The sequence below is a fragment of the Oncorhynchus mykiss genome, chromosome 11 (genome assembly GCF_013265735.2).
Source record: "Oncorhynchus mykiss isolate Arlee chromosome 11, USDA_OmykA_1.1, whole genome shotgun sequence".
Lineage (NCBI taxonomy): Eukaryota > Metazoa > Chordata > Actinopteri > Salmoniformes > Salmonidae > Oncorhynchus > Oncorhynchus mykiss.
In genome coordinates this window covers 62,442,963-62,466,724 of record NC_048575.1, presented here as the reverse complement: position 1 = coordinate 62,466,724, position 23,762 = coordinate 62,442,963, and the positions used below count along the sequence as shown (strand labels likewise).

At 43.7% G+C, this 23,762-nt stretch overlaps 2 protein-coding genes across 12 annotated transcripts in view; one reads left to right on the top strand and one right to left on the bottom strand.

Annotated features, from left to right (window-relative positions):
* The first annotated feature begins 2,334 nt into the window (after positions 1-2,334).
* On the top strand, positions 2,335-22,515 carry vdac3 (voltage-dependent anion channel 3). Of its 9 annotated transcripts, none has more exons than XM_021621803.2 (11): positions 2,335-2,486; positions 8,137-8,252; positions 14,806-14,877; positions 15,407-15,456; positions 16,490-16,492; positions 17,293-17,445; positions 17,642-17,694; positions 17,873-18,100; positions 20,214-20,364; positions 20,487-20,544; positions 21,616-22,515. In XM_021621803.2, the coding sequence occupies exons 2-11, from the start codon at positions 8,141-8,143 to the stop codon at positions 21,705-21,707; spliced, it is 972 nt and encodes a 323-aa protein (XP_021477478.1). In that variant the 5' UTR covers positions 2,335-2,486; positions 8,137-8,140; the 3' UTR covers positions 21,708-22,515. The 9 variants fall into 9 exon arrangements, with proteins under 9 accessions (XP_021477478.1, XP_021477479.1, XP_021477480.1 ...); XM_036936069.1 differs by lacking the exon at positions 2,335-2,486 and adding an exon at positions 7,980-7,983; XM_021621804.2 differs by lacking the exon at positions 16,490-16,492.
* The window catches only part of ikbkb (inhibitor of nuclear factor kappa B kinase subunit beta), a 35,235-nt gene continuing 33,345 nt past the window's right edge, over positions 21,873-23,762 (bottom strand). For all 3 annotated transcript variants that reach the window (XM_036936068.1, XM_036936066.1, XM_036936065.1), the window contains exon 22: positions 21,873-23,713. In XM_036936068.1, the coding sequence (XP_036791963.1) occupies positions 23,654-23,713 (60 nt within the window). In that variant the 3' untranslated portion in view covers positions 21,873-23,653. The remainder of the gene's footprint in view (positions 23,714-23,762) is intronic.

Sequence of the window (23,762 nt, the reverse complement as noted above, 5' to 3'; positions counted from 1 at the left end):
CGGAGGCAAGGTATATGTGGCAGGGGCTTCTAACGATCACGTATTACAAAAAGAAAGCTAGTCATGTCGCGGACACCAACGCCGCCCTGCCGGACGAGCGGGGGGAAAAAATCTCCCGACTTGAGCATAATGACTCTGAGCTGCTGAGGATAGCCCCTGAAGAAAACGAGGGCTATGTGTTTATTGTCTCCATGGAGGACTATGCAAGTCATTCAAGCGTGTTAACTCTCGCAAGGCTGCCAGCCCTGACGGTATCCCAAGCCGCGCCCTCACAGCATGTGTAGACCAGCTAGCTGTTGTGTTTAGACTTCTCTAGCTCAGGCTGTTATCCCCACCTGCTTCAAGATGTCCACTATCATCCTGGTGCCCAAGAAAGGGAAAGTAACTGAACTGAATGAATACCAACCCGAAGCACTCACTTCCATCATCATGAAGTGCTTCAAGAGGCTAGTCAAAGACCACATCACCTCCTCCCTCCCTGACACACTCAACCATCTCCAATTCTCCGATCGCCATGACAGATCCACAGACGAACCTCACGCACCTGGACAAAAGGAATGCATATGTGAGGATGCTGTTCATCCGCTATAGCTTGGCCTTCAATACCATAGTGCGTTCTAAGCTAATCACAAAGATTACAACCCTGGGACTGAACTCCTATGTAACTGGGTCGTAGACTTCCTGACGGGCGGGCGGCCCTCAGGTGATGAAGGTAGGCAACATTACCTCCTCTACACTGATCCTCAACATGGGGGCCCCACAAGGGTGTGTCCTCAGTCCCCTCCTGTACTCCCTGTATACCCATGACAGCATGCCTCACACAGTTCCAACTCCATCATCAAGTTCGGTGACGTCACAACAGTAGTAGGCCTGATTACAAACAACGACAAAAGGGCCTACAGAGGAGGTAGGCACTCTGACGGTGCGGTGCCAGGTCAACAACCTCTCCCTTAACATCAACAAAACAAAGGAGCTGAATGTGGAATTCAGGAGGAACCAGGTTGGACACATTCCTATGCTCATCAATGGGGCCGCCGCTGAAAAGGTCAAACCACCTGGACACTGTGGTGAAGAAGGCAAGGCAGCAACTTCAACCCAAGGAGGCCAAAAAAATGTGCCCTGTCCCCAAGGGCCCTTACAGTGTTCTAAAGCAGTAACCAAATCATCATCAAGCTTTGATTAGTGCTAGGGCAAAACCCAAAATGTGCACCCGGGGGGCCCCAGGACCGAGTTTGGGAATCCCTGTTCTACAGGAGCACCACCGAGAGCATACTGTTGGGCTGCATCGCGGCCTGGAACAGCAACTCCACCGCCAATGACCGCAAGGCTCTACAGAGGGTGGTACGCTCAGACGAACGCACCATTGGGTGCGCACTGCCTGCCCTTCAGGACAACTACAGCACGCGGTGTCGCAGGAAGGCCAAGAAGATCCTCATGGACCTCTTTAATCACTCAGACATGTGCATGATAGAAGTATCATGGCAAAAACTGTCAGACTGGCCAATAGTTTATACCCCCAGATCATCAGGATGCTGAATAGCAACTTTGCAGCTACCCGCTCCTCCTGTCTCCCTCCTGCTCCCCAGACTTCATACCCGCCCACCCGCCTGATTTAAAAAAAGTTTCTGCCGTCCAGAGATGAGCTTTGGCTCCGCACCATGCAAATGACAACAGGAACTGTGACTTGCTTTCAGCTCTGGAGCTGGGTGTCATTGAAAGTTGAAGATTCCAGGTGTCTGTGACGCCCGCCGTTTGGTGCGACGCAGACCCGGTGGAGAGCGTGGGTGAAACTGTCTGTACCACTGACTTTTGATGCAGAGTCTTTACCAGATAAAGGTAGAATGTGTCAGTTATCCCATGAGAGCATTTGTCCTGAATGGGACAAATTCATTTTTATAGCCACGTGGCGCTATCGTGGTGATCATGTAACCTAATGAAACACATTTTTTCTAGTAATTGGGAGCACAGACTGTAGGCCTATATATTAGGCATTTTGACTGTAGTATTAATGAATTCCCCTCTGTAGGTAAGCTTGTTATAGCCATTTGCGTTGCACAACCTCATCACACAGAGGCTATATCCATATCAGTAAATGAGACAAAACAAAATATTGAATGTCTTGCCTATAACCTGCCCTGAGCGAAATAGCCAAGGGATCCCAAATGATCAAGACTATCTATAGCCTATTCTTATTGCCAGATATGTTTTCCCTATCAGCCACTGCATGTACTTCTTCAACTATTTTGTACAATTTGTTTGAGAGGCTATATTTAGAGGGTTTCTTTTTAAAGGTTTGGAAAACAGTTGGCTTGTTTTGTAGGCTACCTCTCTTTGCTCAATGACAATTACACAACGACCCCGCCCTCCTTGTTGTCTGATTGCGCCTGCTCAGTCCGCCCCTCCGTGCTTTCTCTTTCTCCTTCACTCTGCCCTATTGCGTGAGACCCAGACCGTTCTGAAACTCCGTGCATCGCCCTGCAAACAAGGTAGGGAATTCATAACACCAACGATATTTTAATATCAGCTAGTGGAGTGATACTGAAACAATATTTTACTTATTTGATTGTTGTTTAGATGGCTCAAAGTGTGGAAGCGAGAGTACAGTGGGGTAGGCTACAGGATAGTAGGGCTTCAGGACAGGGCAGGCCTGAATGTCTGACAACTGCATAAGTCTCAGCACTTTTAGATATTCAGGCATTACAACATTCGGACAAAGTAGATATCACTAGGCTATGTAGGTTAATTATAGGCTATAAATAAACCGATTATATAGCCTATAATACATTTGACGCTAACTAGTGAGCATTGCGCACGTTATTTCACGTTTAGTGTCAATTGCAGTCTCAGAATTTCAGCAGAATATTAAATTGTAAATCAATTAAATTGTAGATTTTGTGAATTGTATTTTTTTCCCCCAGAGTATCTGGTTCTAGCATTATAGATTTTTGCAAACATGAGCAATGCATTGAACTATGAACAATGGAGACCTAGGCTAGCCATCTTTCTATTCCTAAAGGCAATATATATGAGCCCATAAATTACGCCCTATATAATCTAGTGTCAGTGTTTTTATAAAATGTTTTGTAAATTTGAATTCCCATTAACAGCATGGTTTGTGCCCCTGTTACAAAGAGGGTTAGGGTTATCCTCGTGTTGGCACAATGCTCTTTACGCACGCTGGTTCTGATGTAACACGCAGCAATTCAATAATCCATGGCCAGAAGGTCGGCTCACAACAGAAATGAAAGTGAATACGATTTGGAATTTCAAGTCATTGTGAAAAAAAAGGTAATCACAGTAAGTGTGGTTGTACGATTGCATAATAGGTGTTTTCCTATTTTAAACCTCTGACAGCCTCTGTCGCTCTCCGAAGTTCTGAAATCCAATTGCACTTATGGACAGCAAATAATGATCCAAGCCTTGCTTCTTTTTCTGGTAGTGTTGTCTGAAGCAGTAGGCCTAGTCCTTTTAATAAGCCTGAAGAGAGTAAGCCTATACCCAGTGATAGTATGTTCAATGGTAAAAGAATGCTGTTAATCACAATCTAGGTTCTTGGTTACCTATAGTGTTGAGCAAATTAATATTTAGCTTCATGTACAGGGGCTGAATATCAACCCCTATAGGAAAATGGCTGTCCTGAAATGCCTGGCAGGAATTTACATTTTGGTCATTTAGTAGATGCTCTTATCCAGAGCATCTTACAGGTGCATTTAGCTTTAAGTGTCTTGCTCAAGGGCACATCAGATTTTTCAGCTAGTCGGCTCGGGGATTCTAACCAGTGACCTTTCTGCTAGGCTACCTGTTGAGTAGGCCATGTGGTAGCCACAGCTAACCCATGCACCACTGAATATTCAGGCTATAAATTCACTAGGTGTAGCCTAATTTGACTGCCTTCAACCTTATCTCACACGCACACACACACACACACACACACACACGAGTAGTTCGCCTAATTTCAGTTTATGTGACAAAACAAGCAAGTGTAGAAAATCATTGTACCATCTAAACCGCTGTGAAATTAATTGAATAACCAAAAAGTATTTTCAGCTGGTGCACAAAATGGAAAGTAAAAGATAAAAAAATGAAACTTTTCACATAGAACAGATCTACCACTTCATATACTTGCTTTTAATGAGAATTATAGATCTGTAACTCACATTTCTATGTGAATTTGGCCAGGTCGCCCAAAAAAGTACATACTGCAGCTTATAGCCATTTCTAAGCAGACCTTAAGTAAAGCATCACCCTCGCCTGTCCCTAGTGTCACGAACCGGCTCGTAGCCCGTAACAGAGGGAGACAACATGGCGATAAGGAAAAACAAAAATATATTTATTCACTTCTTGACGCACCCATCCCTTTAGCGGGATCATTTTCATCAACACCCGCTGAATTGCAGCGCGCCAAATTCAAATTAAATTACTACAAAAAAATGTCATTTTCATGAAATCACAAGTGCAATATAGCAAAACACAGCTTAGCTTGTTGTTAATCCACCTGGCGTGTCAGATTTCAATACAGCCTTTCGGCGAAAGCATAACAAGCGTTTATGTAAGAACATCTCTCTCAGTAGACAAAATATTACAAACACTAGCAGCCAAGTAGATTGGTCACGAAAGTCAGAAAAGCAATCAATTAAATTGCTTACCTTTGATCTTCGGATGTTTGCACTCACGAGACTCCCAGTTACACAATAAATGTTCCTTTTGTTCCATAAAGATTATTTTTATATCCAAAATACCTCCATTTGTTTGGCGCGTTATGTTCAGAAATCCACAGGCTCGAGCGGTTACGACATCGCAGATGAAAATTCCAAATAGTGTCCGTAATGTCCACAGAAACATGTCAAAGGTTTTTTATAATCAATCCTCAGGTTGTATTTAAAATATATAATCGATAATATATCAACCGGGACTGTCGCTTTTTCAATAGGAGAGGGAGAGACAATGGCTGCCCCACTCTGTTGCGCAAGCAAAACTCTGCGAACACCCAGCTATCCACTGACGCGATGTTATCTTTCTCACTAATTTTTCAAAATAAAAGCCTGAAACTATATCTAAAGACTGTTGACACCTTGAGGAAGACATAGGAAAATGAATATGGTTGATATCCCTTTAAATGGAGGCAAGGCATCCAATGGAACAGAGAGCTTTCAGGAAAAACAGCACTTCCTGGTTAGATTTTTCTCAGGTTTTTGCCTGCAAAATCAGTTCTGTTATACTCACAGACAATATTTTGACAGTTTTGGAAACTTTAGAGTGTTTTCTATCCTAATCTGACAATTATATGCATATCCTAGTTTCTGGGCTTGAGAAATAGGCAGTTTCAAATGGGTACGTTTTTTTTTGCCAAAAACGAAAATCCTGCCCCCTACACTCAAGAAGTTAACTGAAGTAACTTATATACATTAAACAATGGTGTGTGTGTGTAGTCAGTAATCAGTAGTGTAAGTGATTGGTTGCGTGCATAGATGTGATAATGAGGGGTGTTGAAAGGTGCCAAAACAAAACAGCCACAACCAAAATCCAACAGTGTGTCTGCATGGAGAGTCTCCTCAATGAATGGGGAAAAGGTGCATTTATCTCGGCACAAACCCGGGCCCAGGTGTGTCCTATTTCGCTGACAACCCTCCCAGCTCCGCCCACTGACATCCTAATAAGGAAAACAAGAGCAAAGAAAAAGAATACGGCAGACAGAGTGGGAGGGTCGTCACACTAGTCTGTCTTCATCACCAAAACAATGTCTCTTGGCTGGCATGATAACAACTTTTGCTGCTGACTGATATCCCCAACAGTGGTGCTTCTTTTGTTTGAATAGCATAAAGACCCAGGAATACAATGGTGAATACTGGCTGTCTGGTATCTACATTTTGACATTTGTTTGGGGGACAGGCTAGTGAAGGGGTCAGAGGAGGCGAGTGAGAGAGAGAGAGAGATAGAGAGAGTGGGGGGGGGGGGGGGTCAAGAGAGAGGAAAGTAGGGGTCAATGTTGGTGATAGGAAAGAGTGTGTGTCTATGGTGGTGTGGGTTGAGTAGGAGTGACGTGGTGTGTGTGAGGTTAGGGTAGCAGGAGGTAGAGGGGTAAAGCACCCATTTCAAAATGGCATGGTCATATGAGGCATGGTGTCAAGTCCACCTGGGTTATTTATAGAACAGGGGTCAGGAGGAAGGGGGAAGGAGAGGGTGAGGAAGCTAGGAATAAGGAACTGAGTAAGGAGGAATGGAAGTGAGAGGGGGGGGGGGTGTAACTGACAAAGACAGATCCCAAACCGTGCTGGGTCTGTAGAATGCCCCCTGTCATAAAGTCCCTGAGCATAGACATCAGCACTGACACAGACATAGAGGACAGGATTGCTCTCATCTAATCACTCACATTATGGAGTGAGGTGTGTGTGTGTGCATGCATACGTGTGTGTGGTAGTGGGTGAGTGAGTCTAAATTCCCAGTGACACCAGGGTAACCATCACCACGGAAACATACCATCCACCTCACCACTGTGTCCCCAAATCACCAGATGTTCTCGGTACCACAGTAAGGTGTGTGTATGTTACCAGATCATGAGATGTTGTCATAGGTGGTGTGTGTTTGTCATCTATACAGCCATGGGCCCTTTGGGTGATAAACATATCAGCAGTTCTCTACGGGCCATAGAGCACTGCTTTATCAGTGCTGAGGACACCCTCTGGTTCAGTATTATAGGGTGTCCACCCACTCTGCCCAGTGCTTTGGTGATGTCATTTCACTTCCTTATGTTATAAAATATATTTTACCAAGACAAATATGATTTTTAATTTTCTGAATCATTCACTGGGGTCTTTCTCTAACATATCATTTAAAGCTACAATATGTAACTTTTTGGGCGACACGGCCAAATACACACAGAAATGTTAGTTATAGATCTGTCATTTTCATTGAAAGCAAGTTTAAGAAGCTGTATATATGTTCTAGGTGTGCTATTTCTATACTTCCTTTGCTTAAGTTTTGTTTTTGCATCTTTTACTTTTGGTTTTGTACACCAGCTTCAAACAGCTGAAAATACAATATTTTTGGTTATTGAAAATATATTTCACAGTGGTTTAGATGGTACAATGATTATCTACACTATACTTGCTTGTTTTGTCACTAACTGAAATAACTATTAACATAGGGAACATTTAACATTATATCCAAAAAGTTTGATTTCGTAACCTAATACATTCAAGCACTGAGCTCTGTTGACTTTCTCGCTGAAACTTTCAAGGATTTTACATTTTGTGGAGGTTGTCTTCCAAGTTGTTTCTGCTCCGTTTTCACAGAAACATTTGTTTTTGTGAGAAGTCTTCCAAAATGATCAGGAACTTCCTATTAATATGAACAGTGTATACTAAAATATGAAAATACAACAAATCAATATCTATCTTACATCTGTATTGTTTTCTGTCCTCCGGATTTGAGAAGAAAGATGAGGAGTTCATTGGTAAGCCGGTCAGGTGCCTTAATTCTTGCACAGCATCCAGTCTAAATGCTATTTTCCTGATTTTTGGTCACTTTTTTTCTCTGGCCTCCATTGATTGAGTCTCCCTAATCTTTACCACCCTACAAGGGTAAAAACACCAACACATTTGTTACAAACTATGATAGAGACATGAGGTTTGGACCACTGGTTTTCTTAGAGGATTATCTACACAATTAACATATTATTTTACCCATTGGTCAAAATATGGGTTTTTGATTGGACACCCTAAGTATTAGCCCAATGGTTACAGGCCTTGCCCTGGAGATGTGCACATGGGGAACTGATAATTTTTAAATATATTTCTTTATTTCACCTTTATTTAACCAGGTAGGCTAGTTGAGAACAAGTTCTCATTTACAACTGTGACCTGGCCAAGATAAAGCAAAGCAGTGCGACACAAACAACAACACAGAGTTGCACATGGAATAAAAAAAACATACAGTCAATAACACAATAGGAAAAAGAGTCTATATACAGTGTGTGCAAACAAGGTAAGATAAGGTAAGGAAATACATAGGCCATAGTGGTGGAATACTTACAATTTAGCAATTAAACACTGGAGTGATAGAGATTGGAGTGATAGATGTGCAGAAGCTGAAGCCTAAGTCTTCTGTCCTTCCTTGTGCTCTTCCCCACATCTGAAGAGTCATGTCAGACAAAGGAGGAGAGAAGGCGAGACTGGTGAGGAAGGAGGAGGCGAGTCCAGCATCACAGGCCATTCAGAACAAAGGAGTTCCCTGTGCACCATGTTGCCACAAGGGTGAGTGAGAGCGGTGTGGAGAGCAGGAGGTGGGGAGACAAAGATGTCAACAGGGTTCCCTAGACTGTCTCAATAGATTGATCAATCTGTCATTCAGATGTCACGGATGTTTAGCACGTATTAAACACAAGTGTCAGAGAGTACTTAAAGAGATACTTTGGGATTTTGGAAATTAGGCCCTTTATCTACACCCCCAGAGTCAGATTAACTTTTGGATACCATATTTATGTCTCTGTGTGCGGTTTGAAGGAAGTTGCTAACTATTGCTACCGCAATTGATAACTAGCTTTAGCACAATGACTAGAAGTCTATGCTACCCTACCAAGCAAAAAGACAGTAACTGCTCATTTGGTCGAAAATTAGTTAATGTAATTTTTGCTACATTGAATACATGCTTAATCATGTTGACAAGTATCCTGCCTCTATTGTATTGTGTTTTGGAGGAAATGGGGGTCATGTTAGTAGTAACTGCATAAAGTTACTGTTAAACCAAGGTAAAAAAAAACAACGTTTTTCTCAGTTCCACACTATGAGCAGTTACTGCCTTTTTGCTTGGTAGGGAAGATTGGGTATCTGTTAGCAGGCTCGTGAAACTACCTCTAACTTCCTTCATAATGGACACAGAGACATAAAAATGGTATCCACAATTTCCTCTGACTGGGGAAGTAGATAAAGGGCCTCATTGTCAATATCCCGAAGTATCCCTTTAAGAAACACTGGGCTTTTTCCCAACAGTCCTGGTCTCTATTCTTGCCCTGTCCCTGTCTCCATTCCTTCACAACTATGGATGTGTGAGGACTTGATAGGTAACATGATACGTTACAAGCAACTCATCTGAAAGGGCATATATTCAAGTGGTCATTGAGGAAAAGAAACCACCGAGTAGAAAGAGACACACTGCCACAGCAAAGTCACCACACACACACACACACACACACACACACACACACACACACACACACACACACACACACACACACACACACACACACACACACACACACACACACACACACCGGTCCTATAGGAAAGCAGAGACACAGGGGACCCTGGTGACATTATAAAAGCAAGCATAGTACAGTTGTGTGCAGTGGGGATAGTTGTTGAACCGACCAAACTCTGACTTAGGCTTACTGTCATTCAATAGCGCATAGTGGCATACTAGCGCGGGTGCTGTGACGTATATTGTGATTGCTATATGGCTACATCTTCTTCCACATCTTCTTACGCTAACAGCTTCAACGCAGGCAGCTAACTACTAACAGCGCTGACTTAGGCAATGAAGTGGCAGGCTTTTAAAGGCACAGTTCACCCCAAAATCAAACAGACTTTGATTTAGGGCAAACTATTCCTTTAATCTTAAGGTGGCTCAGATCAGGCTGTGCCATGTGGTTTCCTATTTATAGAGATGTTTACCTGGTATACCAGGGGTCAAAAGACAAGCAGTCCCTCCCTCGTAAGAGTCAATCCCATTAAGTTAAACCGTGCTAGCTAGCGGTTTGCTAATAGACTGATGCCATGAATAAATGGAGTTAAACCAATTGGCTGGCCTAGAGTGGGGATGTAGGGGGGAGTGAAAAGCAATATATCACAGACCCAGTAGACCACATCAGGGCTACTGTAGCTGGCCCGTCCGTCAGTACTTGACAGTACATTGATTTTACAAAGCACACCTTTATAAAAGAGAATAAGATTCCCAAATTTAGCTCAGTGACAAGGCTCCAACACAACTTTGGAAACTACTTTAGTATGAATTAATGAATTTGCCATTCATACTGAATAGCCTAGTATACTAATGTGAATATTATTTAGGACACAGTCAAGGATTGTGTGAGCACCTTACCAAGAGGAAGGCATTAGTGGGCCTGTAGATCCACTAGTTAGTAGACACTGTGTGGTGTATGTTGAAACCTTTCTAGAGCAGCGTGTGGTGTGTGTTACTGTGAACTCATAGATAGATGCTGTGTGGACACTGTGTCTAGTGCTAGATGCTGTGTGGACACTGTGTGTAGGCCTAGATGCTGTCACGTTCTGACCTTAGTTCTTTTGTTATGTCTTTGTTTTAGTATGGTCAGGGCGTGAGTTGGGTGGGTTGTCTATGTTAGTTTTTCTATGATTTGGTATTTCTGTGTTCGGCCTGGTATGGTTCTCAATCAGAGGCAACTGTCAATTGTTGTCCCTGATTGAGAACCATATTTAGGGAGCCTGTTTTCTATTGTGTTTCGTGGGTGATTGTTTTCTGTTTTCTGTTGTGTGTCTGCACCAGCCAGAACTGTTTTCTGTTGTGTGTCTGCACCAGCCAGAACTGTTTTCTGTTGTGTGTCTGCACCAGCCAGAACTGTTTTCGGTCGTTTCTCTTTGTTATTTTGTTTTTTCCGTGTTCATTTAATAAATATGGACACACACCACGCTGCACCTTGGTCCTCACCTTCTTCCACCGATGACGACCGCTACAGATGCTGTGTGGACACTGTGTGGACACTGTGTGTTGGATAAGATGCTGCTTTTTGACATGCTGGGAGGTCATTCTGACCTATCGAAAGAACTGTTACATTTATCTAAGCGCCAGACGAGAACGCATCTACATATAGTCACTCTTAGTGATTATGTGCATCAAGGCATTATTCCACGGGGACTCAGGGGACTCGGGTGGCAAAAATAACCATCATTGGGACAGAGCACAGATTATTACTGTGAACGCTGGTGTGCCACCCTGAACAAATGCTCTATTGATTTAATTACATTAATTGTTGACCAGTTGAAAAGGGATTTTATTGAAATGGATAATACAATTAAAGACAAACGCACAGCTCTACAAATTGTTGTTAATGATGATGGCATATTCAATGAACTGATGAAAACTAACCAAGCGCACCAGGACAAGTTGTCTACAGAAATAAAGGAACTTAAAATCAAGAAATTCAACCACGACAAAAAAGACAAGGCCGAGGATAAAGTCTACTTCTGGAGAAAACCTGACAAGGGAGGTCCTGCTCCCCCTCTCCATGGCAGACGCAGGAGGGATACCGCTTCCTTCAACCCACCCCCATCTGACCAACACTCTACAACCAGCGCCTCATCGGCTTCCAGTGGTAGTTTTTTATTCAACGAGAGACTGGACGGACGGAAGGGCGGAGGAGGCCGCAGGCACGCGCATCTACGAGATGGAGGGACAGAAGGGCGGAGGAGGCCGCAGGCACGCGCATCTACGAGATGGAGGGACAGAAGGGCGGAGGAGGCCACAGGCACGCGCATCTACGAGATGGAGGGACAGAAGGGCGGAGGAGGCCGCAGGCACTCGCATCTACGAGATGGAGGGACAGAAGGGCGGAGGAGGCCGCAGGCACGCGCATCTACGAGATGGAGGGACAGAAGGGCGGAGGAGGCCGCAGGCACGCGCATCTACGAGATGCACCCGACGGGGTAAGAAGAAACGACTATCAGAGGCAGAGGAGACCGTTCACACGGTCCCAGAACCCACGGGACTGAGTGTCTTTAATTTATCAAGTAAGATATTGAGCCCTGCCCATGTCTCTTAGCTTAATAAAGGGTTATATTTTGTGCCTACAACCCAGTGCAACGATTGTGATGTTAAGGTAGTTAAGGAAATATCAGTTTAAGGGAATACCTTAGCTCCCCTAATTCTGACACTTCTATTGAACCAGTAGGTTGCTCTCCTGCACATACTCCGACTCCTTTTAGAAGCAAGAGTTATTTTATACCTCCAGCCAATCGCAATCACTCTATCGAGACATATTGCAGACTTGTGGAAAAAAATGTTCGACATCTCCTTAAGAACAAACAGGAGTCCAAATCTTTCCATAATTTACCTCAGGATGAAAAACAAGCTTTGCTTGATTTACAATCCGATACGTCAGTCCTTATTCGTCCCGCTGATAAGGGTGGGTCGGTTGTACTCATGGATAGGACAGTTTATGTAAATTAGTGTCAGACAGCTGCTTGACAACACCTTTTACAAGAAACTCAGAAGTGACCCTACTTCCCAATTTCAGAATACTGTCTTCACTGTCCTAGATGGGTATTTAAGTTCTGGTCAGATAACCAAAAAAGAACATGACTTTTCGGCTATTCAACACCCTAAAATTGCCACTTTCTATACTTTGCCGAAATTACACAAGAATGTTACAAAACCTCCAGGGCGCCCTATTGTAGCGGGCATTGACGCAGTAACGGCCCCTCTATCTACTTTTGTTGACTTTTTTATTAGACCACTCGCAGAACAGCTCCCCTCCTTTGTAAAGGACACCAGCATTATGATCTCTATCATTGAATCTCTTGATCCTCTCCCTGAGAATACCTGGTTAGTTACTTTTGATGTTGAGTCGTTATACACAAATATTCCACACGAGGGCGGTATTGAAGCTATGGAACACACTTCCTTCCAGTGCCTGCATTATAACATTGGCTGAAATAGTACTCACACATAACTATTTCATGTTTTTAAATGATATCTTTATTCAGACGAAAGGTACTGCTGTGGGATCCCCCATGGCTCCTAACTATGCTAATTTGTATGTGGGTTACATGGAGAAAGTCTATTTTCAATCCTCTCAAATGTTTTCTTGCCTAACATCATTATTTGGAAACGGTATATTTATTATATTTTTGTTCTATGGAGGGGGGATGCAAAACAGCTCCAGGCGTTCCATGCTTTTCTTAACTCCTGTTCAGATCATTTGAGATTTACTATGAAATCTGATACACGTCAAAATCAGTTTTCTTGATCTTCTGATGAAGATAATGTTCTATACACTCATCTTTACACGAAACCTACTGATCGTAACAGTTTGTTGAGGGCTGATAGTTGTCACCCACTTCCCTTGAAAAATAGTTTGCCCTACAGCCAACTTTGTCAAATCAAAAGAATTTGCAAAAAACAATCAGATTTCGACCAAAATATGGCTGAGACGCAAAGAAAGTTCAAAGAGAGGGGCTACAAAAATGATCAGATTAATATTGCCATTGAGAAAATTCAAAACGAAACGAGACATGACCTTTCAAAAAGACGCATTCTTGTGTTCTAACTACCCGCTATTCAAAGTGCTCTGAACAAATTAAGGGAATCGTTCACAAACATTGGCACATTCTAAAATCCCATGACAGTCTCTGTAATGTGTTTCCGGACCTTCCCTTGGTCGTATTTTCGCGGGGCAGAAATCTCAGAGACCAATTGGTACACTGATTTACCACCCCAAGATATTCCTGAACAACGTCTATTTGCGCCCCTACTGGATGGAAATTACAAGTGTAATGGTTGTGCTCAATGCAATGGCACTTAAATGTAGATCCTTCAAACACCCACAAACAGGGAAATCGATCCCAATCAAAGGTGTTATTACGTGCTCCACTAAGGCAGTTATTTATCTAATGTGGTAAAAAATTATCTGGGTAAAACAAAGCGCGAATTAAAAGTACGTATCTCAGAGCATCGTAGCACCATTAGGTGTAAAAACTTGACTTGCTCAGTTGCGGCCCACTTTTTGGAGGCAGGCCACTCGATTTCGTCTCTGCGTTACATTGGCATCGAACATGTCACCCTCCCTAGGAGAGGGGGTGACCTTGATCATTTATTGTTAAAATGAGAGGCTGCCTGGATCTTTAACTTAAAGACCCTTGCTCCCTTCGGTCTCAACGTAGACTTTGGTCTGAAGCCATTTTTGTGATTATTGTGACTTTGCTATTGTAATTGTTTGTAAGCTTGTGTAGTCTAAAATGAATCTATGCTTGAATGCTATCCATTTGTTGTTTGTAGGCTGTTCTTTGTATGCCATTTTAATATTTGAGAATTAACCAATGATATTAGGCCACTCTTGGCCAAGATTACAGACACTTGTGTCTTTTGACACTACATAAACGAGTCATCCCGCAGTGTTTGTGATTATACCCTGATGAAGACAGCTTGGCTGTCGAAACGTTGGTAATTACATTTTTGCATCTGAGCTCCTAGAGTGTGTGGCTCTTTCATTTTCAAATTTTCTCCTCCGCTAGCCAGTACCTCGCCTAAATAGGTGTGCGTTTCTTTTTCTTCTAGATTGGACACTGTGTAGGCCTAGATATTGTGTGGACACTGTGTAGGCCTAGATACTGTGTGGACACTGTGTATAGGCCTAGATGCTGTGTGGACACTGTGTATAGGCCTAGATGCTGTGTGGACACTGTGTATAGGCCTAGATACTGTGTGGACACTGTGTAGGCCTAGATACTGTGTGGACACTGTGCAGGCCTAGATACTGTGTGGACACTGTGTATAGGCCTAGATGCTGTGTGGACACCGTGTATAGGCCTAGATGCTGTGTGGACACTGTGTGTAGTTCTAGATGCTGTGTGTCTTTCAGTTCAAAGCCACTTTACTAGCACAAAGCTGTGTTCTGTGTGAAGTTCTAGGTATGTGCTGTGTTGGACCTGTTCTGCGTAGAAGTGTGATGTGTGCTGGCTTGGGCGCTCGTTTGATCAGCTTTTTGCCTCCTGTGCGTTAAAGAAGTGATGTTCTAGTATCAGAGATGCACCCTAACGTGTCCATCTCTCTCCACAGTCGCCATGGCGGTTCCTCCTGCATACTCAGACCTGGGAAAAGCTGCCAAAGACATCTTCGGCAAGGGCTATGGTGAGTCATCAAATCACCCCCTCCACCACCACACACAAGGAGAAACACCTACATATTACATGTCTGTACGCTCTTAGGATAACTCCAACATCCGTCTCTCTCCCGCTCTTTCTCTCTCCCTCTGAAACCATAAACCTCAGCTGGTCATCCAGGACTGTGACCTCTAGCCTTTGATTTACAACCGCCAGGGGATGGGGGCTGGGACTCCGTCATGAGTCACAGTGCCTCGTCATCTTTCTTTCTGACTATCAGATCAACTTTTCTGCAAATGTTCTTGTTTCACAACTGTGACGCTTGAAAGCTTGGATGACCCTCATTGAAAACAGTCATGTAATTATGTATACAATAACGAAGGTCCAAATGTGATTTGCTCCTCTATTTTGAATATATATATACAGTATATATATTAGCAGATGCTTTTTATCCAGTGACTTTAATCCTGGTGTTGTAAGTGCCTTGCTCTACCAACTGAGCCACACAGGACCCTGAATAGAGACATCATTTTTCTCTTCCCCCTCTTTCTCTCTAGGCTTTGGAATCGTGAAACTGGACCTAAAGACAAAGTCCCAGAGTGGAGTTGTAAGTACAACCTCTCTCTTTCATATTTTAGGATCGCTCTCTCTCTCATATTTTAGGGGGGTAATTATTACATTTGGGCTTCACTCGATCCGAGTGACCCATTCATTTGTGTGTTTGCGTGTAGTCTGGCAATATAAGCCTCATGTCTAGGCCCTAGCGCCTCATGGCTGAGCAGGACAGTCAAAATGGCTGACTCACTGTCTGTCTGCTGGTGGTGTTTGTCTGTCTGGCAGACTGTTTAACTCAGCTTGGTACATCACTGTCTATCTGACTAGAATCTCCTTATACGTGAGAACAAAATGGATCCCGCTCATAGCATTGCTGTTCCCTGAAACTGTCATTGTCCTCTCTTAAAAGTGTTAGGGGTAGCATTGCTCTGTGCAGGATTATTTAGGTTGGTGTGTCATTATCTTCATCTAATTTTCACCTGTACTCATGTTGGATATGTATATTTCCAGTTTGGATAACTAATCTAACTCTCCCTCTGACTAAATTCAATCACCAAGAAGGCTTCATGAAATACACTTTACTTGGACTTCTCTGAAAACCCAACCTTTCCTTGTAAAATGAGATTGTACAGCTCTGATTCACAGTTCAAACACGTTGGTGTCTCTGGTATACAATATGTAAATGGACATCTGATCTTTCTGAAAGCGTGTTGGTGTCTCTGGTATACAATATGTAAATGGATATCTGATCTTTCTGAAAGCGTGTTGGTGTCTCTGGTATACAATATGTAAATGGACATCTGATCTTTCTGAAAGCGTGTTGGTGTCTCTGGTATACAATATGTAAATGGATATCTGATCTTTCTGAAAGCGTGTTGGTGTCTCTGGTATACAATATGTAAATGGATATCTGATCTTTCTGAAAGCGTGTTGGTGTCTCTGGTATACAATATGTAAATGGATATCTGATCTTTCTGAAAGCGAGGAAAAGCGATTGGGTGTGAATACCTCTGTTTCTGACTTAACTCTCTGCCTCTCTCTTCCTTTGCCTTTTTTTTGCTTCCTCTCTGGACTTCCATTGTCAGATGGTAAGGGTGTGTGTGTGTGATTGTGTAGAGCAGGCTTTTGCTCCCTGCAGGCTTTCTTGCAGCAGTGTCCCAGCTGATTGATACCATTCCCCCTACACTGCTAAAGCTATAACATAATTAACTCCTCTCCATAGACACACCTTTAGAGTGGTCTAAGTGGCCAGGTTACTGCTCTATAGGTTACTGGTCGGCCAGTGACTAGATGACTGTCTTGATCAACCAATTGGGTCTCTTCCCTCAGCTCACAGCCTTCTCCTAGCATTCTTTCCCCACTCACCTCCATGGATTCCCCCAGTGTCTAACACAGTGGTCATCAACACTAGATTTGGTTCCAGCTCAGCACTAACACACCCGATTCAACTACTAAAGGTCTAGAGGATTAGTTGATTAGTTAAAGGAGGTGTGCTGGGTGGAACAAAAGCCTGGGCACGGTCCAGGACTAATGTTGGTGATCACTGCTTCAGGGTATCTACCACTACTCAAAATGGTAACTACTGGCTACAACCAGTCATGCAAACCTGAGAGGAATTGCTTGGAAGAGATGTGGAAGGGGTGCTCATCTATTTCTCTCTCTCGCTGTTTCTCTCTCATATACATCTTTATCTCTTCTGTGAGGAGTGTGCTAAGCTCTCGTTAAGACTACTCGTCTGTATCAGTTCCCCTTCTCTTTTCTCTCCCTTGCTTCATTTTCTTCTGCTGTGCTCTTTCTTTTCTGCTATTAACCATCCCTCATTTCCCCTCTCCTTCTCCAACCCCCCTACCTCCTCTCTCTCTCCCGCCCCTCTCCTTCCTTCTCTCAGGAGTTTTCAACCTCAGGCTCCAGTAACACAGACACAGGGAAGGCAGCAGGTAACCTGGAGACCAAGTACAAGGTGAAGGAGCTGGGCCTGAGCTTCACCCAGAAATGGAACACAGACAACACCCTGGCCACAGAGGTCTCCATGGAGGACCAGGTGAGTTTGAAACCAGTTCAGCCTAAAACCAGGTTACATGACACTTAACCATCCCGACAGCACTTGATATTGACTTATTCAATAAAACGGGTAAATATACACAACGTCTGAAAGTCACTACTATTATTAACCATATTGTTTTGTGTGTTCTGTTCAACGATATGTGATATACCACCTCTATCCTGTATGTCTGTAGCTGGCTAAGGGCTTGAAGCTGGGCCTGGACACGTCGTTTGTGCCCAACACTGGGTAAGCTGATCACTCACTGCTCAATCTTTACCTCCCCGTCTAATCTTTAGTAGTGCACATGAACATGAAGGATTTTGAAATAATCACAGCACCAGTATAGACCTAATACGGCCCATAATGTCACATGGAGCCCGACACCCCCTCTACTTTTATCTGGCCCCTTCCTCTCTGTCTGCAGTAAGAAGAGTGCCAAGCTGAAGACTGGCTACAAGCGTGACTTCATCAACTTGGGCTGTGACCTGGACTTTGACATGGCCAGCCCCACGGTCCACGCTGCTGCTGTGCTGGGCTACGAGGGCTGGCTGGCCGGGTACCAGATGGCTTTCGACACATCCAAGTCTAAACTGGCCCAGAACAACTTTGCCTTGGGATACAAGGCTGGGGACTTCCAGCTCCACACCAACGTGTGAGTACCACAACTCCTAACCTTAACCTTTATTTCTACTCATAACCACTGACCCTAACTACTACCCTTAACCACTATCCCCAACTCTGACTATAACCTAACCACTATCCCCAACTCTGACTATAACCTAACCACTATCCCCACAACCCTGACTCTAACCTAACCACTATCCCCACTAACCCTGACTCTAACCTAACCACTATCCCCACTAACCCTGACTCTAACCTAACCACTATCCCCAACCCTGACTATAACCTAACCACTATCCCCACAACCCTGACTATAACCTAACCACTAACCCTGACTATAACCTAACCACTAACCCTGACTCTAACCTAACCACTAACCCTGACTCTAACCTAACCACTATCCCCACTAACCCTGACTCTAACCTAACCACTATCCCCACTAACCCTGACTCTAACCTAACCACTATCCCCACTAACCCTGACTCTAACCTAACCACTATCCCCACTAACCCTGACTCTAACCTAACCACTATCCCCACTAACCCTGACTCTAACCTAACCACTATCCCCACTAACCCTGACTCTAACCTAACCACTATCCCCACTAACCCTGACTCTAACCTAACCACTATCCCCACAACCCTGACTCTAACCCTGACTCTAACCTAACCACTATCCTGACTCTAACCTAACCACTATCCCCACTAACCCTGACCCTAACCTAACCACTGACCCTAACCTAACCACTGACTCTAACCTAACCCTGACTCTAACCTAACCCTGACTCTAACCTAACCCTGACTCTAACCTAACCCTGACTCTAACCTAACCCTGACTCTAACCTAACCCTGACTCTAACCTAACCACTATCCTGACTCTAACCTAACCACTATCCCCACTAACCCTGACTCTAACCTAACCACTATCCTGACTCTAACCTAACCACTATCCCCACTAACACTGACTCTAACCTAACCCTGACTCTAACCTAACCCTGACTCTAACCTAACCCTGACTCTAACCTAACCCTGACTCTAACCTAACCCTGACTCTAACCTAACCCTGACTCTAACCTAACCCTGACTCTAACCTAACCCTGACTCTAACCTAACCCTGACTCTAACCTAACCCTGACTCTAACCTAACCACTAACCCTGACTCTAACCTAACCACTAACCCTGACTCTAACCTAACCACTAACCCTGACTCTAACCTAACCCTGACTCTAACCTAACCACTATCCCCACAACCCTGACTCTAACCTAACCCTGACTCTAACCTAACCACTAACCCTGACTCTAACCTAACCCTGACTCTAACCTAACCACTATCCCCACTGACTCTAACCTAACCACTAACACTGACTCTAACCTAACCACTATCCCCACTGACTCTAACCTAACCACTATCCCCACTGACTCTAACCTAACCACTATCCCCACTGACTCTAACCTAACCCTGACTCTAACCTAACCACTGACCCTAACCTAACCACTGACCCTAACCTAACCACTGACCCTAACCTAACCACTGACCCTAACCTAACCACTGACCCTGACTCTAACCTAACCCTGACTCTAACCTAACCCTGACTCTAACCTAACCACTGACCCCACTAACCCTGACTCTAACCTAACCCTGACTCTAACCTAACCACTATCCCCACTAACCCTGACTCTAACCTAACCACTATCCCCACTAACCCTGACTCTAACCTAACCACTATCCCCACTAACCACTGACTAACCTAACCCTGACCCTAACCACTGACCCTAACCTAACCACTAACCCTGACTCTAACCTAACCACTGACTCTAACCTAACCCTGACTCTAACCTAACCACTGACCCCACTAACACTGACCCTAACCTAACCACTGACCCTAACCTAACCACTAACCCTGACTCTAACCTAACCACTATCCCCACTAACCCTGACTCTAACCTAACCACTATCCCCACTAACCCTGACTCTAACCTAACCACTATCCCCACTAACCCTGACTCTAACCTAACCACTGACCAGCAGAGGATGTTTTCTCCATGTGTTACATTTGCCAACTGACCAGTCATGATCCAGCAGAAGTTGATTTAAAAGCTATGCAGCACCGTACTGAATAAGTTCATGGTGTGTTGTCCTCTCAGTAATGATGGTACAGAGTTCGGCGGCTCCATCTACCAGAAGGTGAACTGCCACCTGGAAACAGCCATCAACCTGGCCTGGACGGCCGGCAGCAACAACACACGCTTCGGCATCGGAGCCAAATACCAGCTGGACAAGGACGCTTCCCTGTCTGTGTGTACCACAACCACACATGCATAACCACACAGAACCAGATACCTGTCCATAATGCCAGGACTAGAACCACACAACCAGCCAAATGCGTGCTTGTCTCACCTGTCTGTCTCCCCCTGCAGGCCAAAGTCAATAACGCCAGTCTAATTGGAGTCGGCTACACACAAGCCCTCCGGCCAGGTAACTCAAATCACCTTTACCTACCTTTACTGTACCTACCAGATGCCGAGCTACATCTGTCTATATCTACAAACCTTGACTATTAGTACCAGAGGAGTTGGGCAGAAGAAAGGAATAGGTTATGTCTACTATATAGACTGAACAAAAATATAAACGCAACATGTGAAGTGTTGGTCCTATGTTTTATGAGCTGAAATAAAAGATCCCAGAAATGTTCCATATGCACAAAGCTTATTTCTCTGGAATTTTGTGCACAAATTTGTTTTCATCCATGTTAATGAGCCAAGATAATTTGTCCACCTGACAGGTGTGGCATATCAATAATATGATTAAACAGCATGATCATTACACAGGTGCACCTTGTGCTGGGGAGAATAAAAGGCCACTCGAAAATGTGCAGTTTTGTCACACGACACAATGCCACAGATGTCTCAAGTTCTGAGGGAGCGTGCAATTGGCATGCTGACTGCAGTAATGTCCACCAGAGCTGTTGCCTGAATGTCATGTAAAATGTTTTTGAGTTTTCCCCAAGATGTACATGCTAAAATTGCCACTGTTTCAACATGAAAATGCAAGGCCCCATGTTGCATGGATCTGTACACAGTTCCTGGAAGCTGGAAGCTGAAAATGTCCCAGTTCTTCCATGGCCTTCATACTCACCCATTGAGCAAGCTTGGGATGCTCTGGATCGACATGTACGACAGCGTGTTCCAGTTCCCACCAATATCCAACAACTTCGCACAGCTATTGAAGAAGAGTGGGACAACATTCCACAGGCCAACTCTATGTGAAGGAGATGGGTCACACTGCATGTAGCAAATCATGGTCACACCAGATACTGACTGGTTTTCTGATCCACCTACCTAATCTATTTGAAAGATATCTGTGATCCACAGATGCATATCTGTATTCCCAGTTATGTGAAATCCATAGATTAGGGCCTAATGAATTTGTTTCAATTGCCTGACTTCCTTATATGAACTGTAACCTAGGAAAATCTTTTATATTTTTGTTCAGTGTATATGAAAGGAGCAGTACTTTCTGTGTTAAGACTGGTGTCTCTCTCTCTAGGAGTGAAGCTGACTCTCTCAGCTCTGATCGATGCGAAAAACTTCAACGCAGGCGGTCACAAGGTTGGCATGGGCTTTGAGCTGGAGGCATAAGGATGAAGAGAAGTGGATGAGAGAAAAGGAAAAGAGCCTCAATGACACCTGACACATCTCCACCTCTGTATGCCACACACACACACCTCCCAAGTCTTTTGGCCATAACACTGCAGCCCTTGGCACCCTCTGAGACCTCCAGTACTGTTGAAGCCAGTTTTTTTAGTTGGTTCACCATCTCTCTATCATCTCCTTAGCAATACCAGTACAAACCCTATTCACCAGATAGTATACTACTTATGACTACTTCATATGGGGCTCTGGTCCAAAGTGGTGTAATATATGGTCACAAGTCAACCTTGTGTTCCACTTCCTCCCCAAAAGCAGACATTTCTCCTTTTCTTTGCGAGATGGGATCGTAAGCACCTTTTTAGTAGGGTTTTATTGTGTGGTATAATTTCACTTTGCCTGAGATCATGTATTTAATTTACTTTTGACTTGAATGAGATTGACAGACTTTGTATATCAAAGCCAGTAGGGACTTGTTTTGAAGGAACAATTTATTTTTAAATGTCATGTTCCCCTGTCCCAGACACATGTATGTATATACATACACCTTTCTGTGGGTGGATGAACTGGTTGATTTTCTTTGTCTAAATTCTCTTCTTGTGGTTGAGTTTTGAGAAGATAGATGCATGTGTGGGTATTTTCAAAACCTGTCATGTTTGTTTATTTTTTTGTCTTTTCATCTTTTAATTCTATCTACCACATTATGTAATGTTGTGTCTGTGCTGTGCTTGGAAGAGGGAAGGTTGTTGATAGGTGAAACCTCAAACTGACTTTAAGGAATAAAGAAGATTGTCAAACACTGAGTGTCCTGTATTCAAAATGAATACATATTTTGTTTAAAGTCATGTCACCATATGTTGAACATTCCTATTGATCTGTGGTGGTTGAAGTTGAATTCAACCAGATACACATAATAGACCACAGTTAAGTAAAATAACCCAACCAATTAATATACTGCAGTAAATGTTGCAATATCAATTATTAAAAAATTAACAATTAAAAATAAGTGTATATACACACAGAGGATATTCTACATCAGGCTTAGTAATGTACATAGAGATCCAGCATCAGAAAATATACAGTTTCAAACCAAAAAATCCCCAAAAGCCCAGTTCTAACTGTTACAGTATGCAGGGTCCTCCCCAGGATTTTTTAATAACGTTGTGCTGCCGGGGAGGCCCGGAGGGAGGGGGCAGAACACATAACTGCCATTTCCTGCAATCTAGACCCAAAAATGGCCCTATATGATAACAAGTAAAAATATATGTTTTACATAGTGGCACAGCAAGTCCACAATGGGGCCTCTTTTACATTCTTTGGGGGGAACTGTGAGACTGGTAACTGAATATAAAAGTTACAGCTAAAACCTTGGTCAGAGAATATTTTGTGGCAAGCATAAAAACATTTTTGAAAGATTAGGAATCATCACCAGGGGCCAGACCAGACTTTAGAACCAGTACCACCAGGACTTTAGTAAAGAGGACAACCAGTGAGATTACTGGTTTTGATTGGACCAGGTTTAAATACAGCTATGCCAGTGGTCAACATTTTCCTCATTCAAACCTACACCCTTTAGAGCCGGATTGAAGATGACTCCAATACACCAGGGTATAGATTACAGCGGTGTTGCACATGTTAATATCGGCACGCCAATGAGCCTGGAGAATATAAATGTTGGCTCAATTCATTATTTTTGGGGCACTCCCAAGAGTCAATGTCAAATTGTGCGATGCAATCTGTTGCAGTAAGTCTTCCCGCCACACGGCGGCAGCAGAGGACCACAGCAGGGGGTCTGGAATGGGACGGCTCTTCTGTTTGGCATCAGTTTGAGACAGAATCATCCCTTAACCTCAGGTCTAACTCCAATCCTTAACATGACATTTCTGACCCGGTATCAGTAACTAGGGGAAACCCTGCCTCCGAGGGAACCAGTAGAGTCAGGAAAGATCAGAGGAAAGGTCCTGTCCTTCACTCAGCCACGTCCACTCTCTCAGCAACTAGGAGACAAAGACAGCCAGTTGTATGTTATCACAACCCTCTGTGTGT